This window comes from Phalaenopsis equestris, unplaced genomic scaffold, assembly GCF_001263595.1.
Source record: "Phalaenopsis equestris unplaced genomic scaffold, ASM126359v1 Scaffold000686, whole genome shotgun sequence".
Taxonomy (NCBI): Eukaryota; Viridiplantae; Streptophyta; class Magnoliopsida; order Asparagales; family Orchidaceae; genus Phalaenopsis; species Phalaenopsis equestris.
The window spans coordinates 76,398-86,008 of record NW_018165126.1 but is presented as its reverse complement, the minus strand read 5'-3'; the positions used below and the strand labels follow the sequence as shown (position 1 = coordinate 86,008).

The window sequence follows — 9,611 nt, the reverse complement described above, 5'->3', positions numbered from 1 at the left end:
ACATCCGTTTGACCTTTCAAATGTCTCTGATAATCCTCCAATAGTGTTTTAATGACTTGATCTGGGCTTGATTTGACTGGGATTGGACTAACTTTCATATAATTAGGTCCGTCTCATCGAACCGATCAGTTTGACTATAAGTTTGCTGAAATCGGAGCTTCGGACGACTCTTAATCAAAGTTTGAATGTTTCTTGTTTAAAAAATTACACCGAAATTAATACTGCCGAAAATTTGTTAGTAGCGTATCAATAATAATGAAATGTAGAATATTCAAAGCATATTGAATATGCATATCATATAAAATTTCAACTATACACACATTCTTAAAATGATTATCTTTTTTTTTTTCTTACACACGTCCTTCCATTTGAACTTATAGAGATAATAAAAAGTTTATCATTGTTATATGAAAACAATGCACATATTGGCCGGAATAAATTTATTTATTTTTTATTTTCATGTTTAATGTATTACACGCACGCACGCACGCACGCACAAGAATTATGGGTATATTATATAAATAATATTAAATGTATAAGTGATATAAAATCAGTTAAAATAAGATCACATGAATGATTGATAATTGTAAATCCCTATGAAGAAGGGCGATTTGATGAACTTGTGTACAATAATATTAAAAGTTAAGTTATCAACTGATTTTAAGGGGAGTAATAAAAATAGGTGATTATATTTGCATAAAAACATTGATTAAATGTTTTATTGGTTGGCAAGAAAAGTGGTGACTACCTTGAAATAAGATAGAATAACATTTTGGATGATATGATAAATGAAATATGATAAACCAATATTCTTTTGATATCATGATTGACATTAAATTATTGAATATTGTTGGATCATTGATGAATACATTAATACTGCATTTAATTCACACATTTATTGTTTACATTAAATATAATTGAAATACTCATATTCATACATGCACATAAATATCATGATTCATTTACTTCTAAAGCTAAGAACATTTGCTTTTGCTTTTCAAGAAACGAATGGAGCATGAGAGCCAAAAGCTATAAAAGATTAATTTATGTTATATTTTTTATTGATGATGTAGATATTATCCTATTATAATCTTGATTTAAATGTAATCTATTGATTTAAATTGATAAAATCCATGATTATGACTTGCAAATAATTTTTAGTAAGAATAATGATTCAAATACTAATAAAAATTTAAGGTACTATTTTTTGTTGCAATTTTAATTATGGATATTAGTAACTGTAAGAAATTATATGTTCATGAATATGATTCAATCCATTATCAAAATTGGATGCGCTGATAGAATATATTAGTTTCTGAAGTGACAACTATCATTAATTTTTATAATTTTTTTTTTTGGGAGGTGATGAAATTAATTCAAAGTACACCTGTCAATCCAATTATCAAAGCTATAATCTATCATCACAGTTAAACCAACTTATAAGACCAATGCATGTGACATGTATTTAAGATCTTTGCTCATAAATATCAACAAAAATGGAGATTCTTAATTGCACCCGCACCCGCCACACCAACATGGGTCACCAAAATCCAAGTGTTATTGGATCAACCCAAGTGAGGCATCTTTTAATCAAATTTTAACCATGAAAAAGATGAGATATTCATCATGTTTAGAAAACCTTTCATTGAAATTTGATTTGCATGTCATAATCATAGTTCAGTTCACAATCACTTTAGATCATGCATGCATGCTTATCTAGTCATAGCTAATGTAGCTATAATTGATCCAAATCCATACACTGCAAATTATGGTTGTATTGTATCAATCTTTGGGTTCACATATCGTACCTTCTCATTGATTGTGATTGTTTTCTCTAGTTTTTTCTCTAATATAAGAAATCCTCTAAAATATTTATCTTCTTGGCTACATTGGTTTGCTCTCCTGAATTGATAAATTATGTTGGTTGTAATTATAACCACATTAATAGAAGAGATTTTTTCTTTGCTTATATTAAGAGATTTCTTTGCATTAATGATTTTCTTAATAATAATCAAGTAATTATCAAAATATATTATTAGCTTTAAATATTATTAAGCTGAACTAATGTAATGGCTGCCAAATTGTCTTAGCAGTGACATTCATTTTTCTTAACGCATGAGTTTAATTTAAGCAATGCAACTTCAAATTTAAAAAGGAAAAAACTCACCTGTAACATGCTTTAGCTTTATTTAAATATTTATGGGGAATATATATACATACAACATAATTCTTATGTATTTACATATCTAACATATAAACATTCATATTTACATGCATGTCACTCATTCTTAACATTACTTTATTAGCATCATCATTATTATCTTTTTAGAAGTAAAATGTTTATTTTCATGAATAATTTATACTAAGGCGTTATAAGTGTATTAGATGTGCTATACTCATTTGGTATAGAGGTTATATTACTTTCAGGCAGGACAACTATTGACAGTATTTGTAAAAGTTCCTTATTAAGATATGAGCTTTATTCGAAGTTTGCATATCAATCCTATTATCAAAGCCTTAATCTATCATCAAAATTACATTAACTTATATGATCAGTGCATATAACATGAATTTTAAGACATTTGCTTAAAGCGATGGTTAAAATTACACTCACCACACCAACGTTGATCATTATAATTCTTCAAGTGATGTTGGGTCCACCCAAGTGAGGCTTCATTCAACCACATTTTAACCATCAAATGATAATATGTTAATAATTTTTAGAAAACCTTTCATTGAATTTGATTTGCATTTAATTATCATATTTCGGTTGACACTCACCTTAAATCATACATGTGCGTCTAGTCATAGCCAATAGTTGCAATTATCGTTATAGTTAATCTAATCGCTCCACAATTTGTGGGCGTATTGGATCGATCTTTGGGTTCACCTATCCTACCTTCTAATAGGCTGTGATTTTTTTCTCTAAATTTTTCTCGCATATCAAAAACTTCCCTAAAATATTTATTTTCTTGACAACCTTGATTTGCTCTCATGAATTTTAGAATTATGTTGGATGTAATTACAACCACGTTAGCATGAGTGATTTTCCTTTAAGCTTACCTTAACTCCACCTTTTCCCGGTCCTAATTCCCAGTTGCGAAAAATGGAGGGTTGCATTAGGAAGTCGACAAGAAACATAAAAAAAATGTTGGAAAACTATTACATGAATCCTTTAAATTATTATGTCAACGTGAGGGCATCTCCTTAAAGTTAGATATGAATACATTGAATATTGTGCAAGGGTCACGACATTGATGCCCTAGTGTAGTGTTAAATATGTAAGAGTTCCCACATAATAAACTAATGGGGACAAATAAGTTAGTCTATAAAACTAATATTTTGTGCACTACATATATCAAATATATTAAATGATAAGTGGACTCATCCGATCGGTTTAAGTGCGCGATATATGTATACATAAGAATTGTGTGCTAGGCATGCAAATTTCCCTTTAAATTTTTCATTTTAGATATGGAAACACCTAAGATTTGAGTCGTATGCGTGAAACAACCGGCTACAACATCAAAACTTTTTAGGATTGAATAATTATTTTAAATTTTTCCCAAGAACTTAAAATCAAAATCTATTAGTTTTAAGGGCTGAAATGAAAAAAAAAATCAATGAATAGTGGAATCAAGGTTACCCATGATTTGAGTGTAAGAACTCGTGAACTGGCGAACTCTCTTGAAATTGGGAATCAAGAGCAGTTGATCAGCTCTAGAGTAAAAGCGCACCCAATGGGAGAAAATGATAAACTTTGGTTGTCAAATCAATATAAATAGTCTTACAAACAACTTTAAGATGATTCTAACCATTCCTAATCATCAGTTAAATTTTCATGACTATTGATTATTTGATGGCTAGAACTCAAGGGTCGGCTTTCTAACGGGTGTTGACTATCAGTTAATATTTCATGACTGTTAGCTACTAAATTTACTCAAAGCCCAAGGGTTAGTTACCTTAAAAAAAAAAAAGTAATAAGAAATAAATGTAAAATCCATTAGTGTCTAAATATTACTTTAAAAACTAACACTCCAAGAAAAAACACTAAAACCAACGCTAAAACTGATGGTAAAACTGATGACCTACATTTGCTTCATAAAAAATGTTCCATTTTCGGCGGTGTAGTAATGATTTATAATTCGGGTTATTTGCGACGGCTTGACAATAAGAAATTTATTAACAGTATTATTTTTTCTGACAATTTTGATCATTGCTGATGTGTTATGCTTTTGTTAAAAGAATATATTAACTGACGGTCATAGTGTGTCGGTCCCGTCATTTATCAGGGTTCTAACTGATGCATTTTTTTAATAAACGAGTATTATTCGTCAGTAATAATATAAATTACTGACGGTCGAACGACGTTTTATGTTTAGCTCATTTCCTACGGCATAAATACAGAATTTCTGTCGTTTTTTAACATCAATATATTTTCCAACGGTTTTCTTATTTCTGATGCAATAAGCCGTCAGTTATGAACGTATTATCTTCGAACAGACATCTGACAAGATATTAACTGATGTGTTTTTATAATAAGCAGCAGAAATGACCATCAGTAGAAGCATTAATAATTGACGGAGTTTAAGTCATGTATAAGTCCTTAAAAAAATCCATTACACCACTAAAATTGAGGCCCTTTCCCTCCTTCCCTAATCCCCTCTCCCCTCGCTCGTCTCCTCCCGAACTCCTCTCCTCTCCCCTTAAACCCCTGTCCTCTCCTTGAAACCCTTGCATGCCCCTCCACCCGCTCTTTGTTTCATCCAAATTCACCGCCTTCATCACCGAACACTCGCGATACAGTCCGCAGCAGCGAAGTTAAAGGGGAAAAAAAAACTCACCTCTAACATGCATAAACATTCTTTACATATTTATGTGGCATTTACATACATGCCACATAATTCTTATGTATTTACATTTCTAACATATAAACATTCATATTTACACGCATATTATTATCTTTATAAAAGCTAAAATACACATTTCCATGATATTATAAGTGTAAACATCAAACTTTGCAGAATAATGTATATGAAAATACATAAACATTATGTAATAAGTAACTAAATTTCGATAATATTTAAGCAGATACTGAACCCTTTGATAAAAAGACAAATCACCTGGACATGGCACGCCGTTAACTCAATTATCCCAAGCTGGGCCCGTCCATTGCATCAATTTGCGAAAAAAATATATTATGAAATTGAATTTATGTCATTAGCTATAATTAACATAAAGATTAATCATATACACAAAATATTAATTAAATAATAATTTCACCTCTCATAATAACATCAACGTCATTATTTATAAATATAGCTATGGCCTCAAACTCCTGACCTACTCGGCTCAAATTAAACTGGGCCCACACACACTTCACCATTAAAACCCGAACCCATCGCTGCCCCTCCACAAATTCCCCCTCACAATCTCTCCGCCGACCGGCAATGGCGAAGAACGGGAAACTGAACAAGCTGACGCGCATGATAAAGCGGTGGAATTCCTCCAACAGAATCCACCGCACCGGCGACGCTGGCTCTGGGAGGTCCGACGATGAAGACACGTGGCATGCCGGCAACGAAGTCCCCCCCGGATACCACGAGGTATACGTCGGTAAGTCTCGCCGGCGTTACATCCTAAGCTCGGATCTAGTAGACCGCCCCCTCTTCAAAAACCTCGTAAATCGATCCAGCGGAGGAGTCGTCGGCGCGACAGTCGTTGACTGCGAGGTTGTGCTTTTCGAACACTTGCTGTGGATGCTGGAGACCGCCGAGCCGCAGCCGGAGTCCTTTGATGAGCTGGTTGACTTTTACGCTTGTTGACTGACGGTCTCGCCGGCGGCTAACGGTTCTTGTGGAGGAGTACTGGACCGCAGTGAATCAGTTATTGCATTTTGCTTTGGCGTTATTTGTGTAGAATTTACAGCTTGAAATTGTAGTCCGGGGGAAGAGATAAATAATGAAATGGTTGATAGCGATTAACAAATTCTAATCACTGTTGACTGCATTGTGCCACCATGTTTCTCTTTTGGATTCTACAAATTGGTCTGAACAATGCTGTTGTAATTAAAATTTTAAATTTCTGGAATAATGGCATTGATCCAATTGCCGTGTATATTTTCATTGAGAAATATTTTTCCTTATTTCATATATATCATGTTCGCATTGGTGGTTAGGCCTAATTATGCGCTGCTGTACCTACTAATAGCTTGTCTCCTTAGAGAATATTAGCAACTTAACTACCTTTTAGTTTGACTTTGATATATATATATTTCATAATAGACCAAGATTATTTATATTTTAATAATATTTTGGTTGATTTACAATTTTATCGAACCAACTTTGTAAAACTGTCTGATCGATCAAATTAAAATGCAAAAAAAATAAAATTAAGTCGTTTTTTTATTTTCTGCCTTAAATGTAGTAAGTTAAGCTGATCTATCTTATCAAAATTTATCTTTTTCCACTTTTTCATTCGTTAAATTGATTGTAAATCATTATAGAATTTTTATTAGATTATTTTAATTTAGAATCATTTATATTTTATATTAACCAAAAAAATTAACTTTAATTAAAGGCTTTATTTAATTTAACTTTTAACTTGAGAAAAATATCTGCATTTTTTAAATTTAAGAACATAAGCAGCAGGATGTATGGTCAAAACTGAATGAAGTTATAAATTATGACTACAAACATATATAAATTGATCATGCAATTGAGGCACTCGTCGTTTGTGAACGCTTCATATTCGACTCACTAAGTGGTTCGTGTTCGATTCAATATTATACAATGTTAATATTTAAACAATCTCAATACGCATCAGCTGGTGAACAATTGTTAGTTGTCATCTAAGATAGAAATGATAGTTATCATAATGTTTCTTAATGTATTAAAATGGTCGTTGGAAGTACCAGTATTGGCATACATGCTAAGAAAGACAGAAAGAGAAAATCAATCTCTTGTCCAATGCATTTGTTGTTGAGTAAAAATACACAAACCAAAATCAAGCACAACTTTACATCTTCTTAGGCACATTAAGGAATGTGATAAGATAAAAGTAAAGAGTCAACAACTGATTGGATTATCAGATAAAATATAGAAGAGATTGCATAAGTTTGTACAAGTTACAAAATAATTAGAAGTTCCAGCCACAAGACCTTTGCCTATTTATATTTCTACTAGATGCAACTCAACTTTCAACATGCTAGAGCCTTTATATTGCAAAGTTTTACATCACTATACAATTAGAGATAGTAATTGTAAATGGTTGTCAACTAATTTAGATTGGATAAATATGAGAAAATTAGAAAATTTCTTTCAATTTTCAATATCGTTACTAAGATAATCTTTGTTACTCTCTATCTCACTTCAAATATATTTTTACATGCAGTTATGCTTGTTAAAAATATTCTGATAAAAGAGTCAATGTCAGAAGATGATTATATGAGAAATATGATTTGGTGTATGCAAATTAAATTCAATAAATGTTGGGGAGAATACAATCTTCTGTTGCCTATTGCAGTAATTTTAAGACCCTAGATTGGAAGTCAAATTTATTAGTTACATATTCTTGAAGACACTTTCACGTGATGAGATTGATCAAATATTAAATCAGTTCAATATGTCTTGTGAGAAATATATGTAAATTATGTTGTTGATTGCACATTTCCAAGTCTTACAGCTAATGTTTCACATGAGAGATCTTCATTTGCAGTTGATCATATGATTTCCACATATCACTTTGACTCGATGTTTGAATTTCAAGATTTTGTTGTAGCTTTTGGATTAGTGAAATGAATTATGCTTGATTTACAAGTACACCTTGAGGAGGAATTTTTTGTCTGCATGAGTGATAATTTTGATGTGCTTGAATGGTGGAAGATGGATACACTAAAGTATCCCCAATTTTCAGTTATGGCTCGAGATATTTTATCAATACATATAACCACAATTGCCTCAGAATCTATTTTTAGTGTTGCTGATAGAGTGTTATATTATAGAAGCAGTTTATTCACTAAAATTGTTAATGCACTGGTTTGTGCATCAAAGTGGATTGGATCCATTCAAAAAAATGCAATGAGATGTTTGATAATCATTTCATAAATATACTTTTTCCTAGTTCCTTCTCTTTTTTTTTACTAATAAATATCTAAGTTGATACATTTTCTAGTTCCTTCTTTTTATATGAATTTGATACATTTAAAGTTGGTATGACATAATAAAGTTAAGCAATCCTTTAGGCCCAATTAGATGAATGCAAAAAAAATTTAAAGTTGGCAGGACAATTTCATTAAGCAACTCTTTATATTAACCTTGAAAAATCTAAAGAAGAATGGCATACCCACATTATGTAACAATTTAGATTGTAGCTAAACTTAACATTTAATCATACATCTGAGCCTTAATATTATGATAATTCATATGCGGTAGATTTTTTTTTTTTCATGTTTAGCTTTATTGTTTAATCTAATTTGATGAAAAAAATTGCATAATATTTCACCTCAATAGAATTTATGTTTTTAGATCTTTATTTATTTAAAATTTCATATAATTAAAATGTTTGCATGAAATTTTTGTTTATGCTTTCAATTTCTTGTGAATACTTGGAAAGTTTGATCATTATCTTTTGAGAAGCCCTTACTTTTGAGGCTAACTGATACTTCAATGAGTCCCTATTTGGCTACTCATTGGTAGAGATTAGCGGATCTATATTTTTATGCAAAATGGGTGATTTGGAAAGCCCGTGTTGGTTATTGTCTGTTGATTAATTGATACTTCAATGCACCATGTTGGTTTCTGTCTGTTGGTTGTTGGTTGTTGGCTCAAAAATTGTTATTGTTGTGGTTTTGAACTTTTGGTGTTGTTTTTTATTTTGTATTGGTGTTGTTTTGTTCTTTCTCTACTAATTTAGTATTTTTGCTATTAACATCTTATCCTACAAGATGTTTGATTCAACTAAAATGTGGTTATAAGTGTTACATGATTTTACCACAAATGCATAAAAGATGCAACTTTTCTTTATTTACATCCATCTTCCTAAAAATTTTAGCTTATAGTCTTTGTAAGTAATATTAGAAAATTAGAATTTTTTTTGTTTTTTACTTTAAAAGCATATTTATTTGCCTTGATAACATTTTCTACCTCATTGTACTACTATGTCTCTTTTTATATATTAGATTCTTAGACTTCATAAACTTTTATAGTAATCAATGTTCCCTTTTGGTTGTTATTTGTTGGACGTTGCTATTGGTTGTTGGCTAAGAATTTGTCATAAGGCTTCATTGCTATTTTTTGTTGTGGTTTTGAACCTTTAGTTCAGTTTTTTTTTTTTTTTTTTGGTATATGTGTTGTTTGGTTTTTCTCTATTAATTCAGTAATTTTGCTAAAGGCAAATTGAAGATTAGAGTGGCTTTTTGTTTCAATATTTATTGTTTCTATTTGTAGTTATTGGAATTTCTTGTTTGTCATATTTGATGATTTGTTCAGATATCTGTTGATTTTTTTTCTATTTTGTGGTATTTTTGGTTGAGCAATAATGTTTTCCAGCCTTTTGATTAAAATTGAACAATACTTATAAGTATCGATGCAAAATATTTATAGTATTCGGAA

General features: G+C 30.9%; 1 protein-coding gene across 1 annotated transcript; it reads left to right on the top strand.

Annotated features, from left to right (window-relative positions):
• The first annotated feature begins 5,363 nt into the window (after window positions 1–5,363).
• LOC110030248 lies at window positions 5,364–6,075 on the top strand. The gene has a single exon (XM_020732871.1). The coding sequence runs from the start codon at window positions 5,451–5,453 to the stop codon at window positions 5,823–5,825; it is 375 nt and encodes a 124-aa protein (XP_020588530.1). The 5' UTR covers window positions 5,364–5,450; the 3' UTR covers window positions 5,826–6,075.
• Window positions 6,076–9,611: the final 3,536 nt, after the last annotated feature.

Excerpts from the sequence above, each read along its gene's own strand:
- LOC110030248 (XM_020732871.1), top strand. The coding sequence starts at position 5,451 with ATGGCGAAGAACGGGAAACTGAACAAGCTGACGCGCATGATAAAGCGG.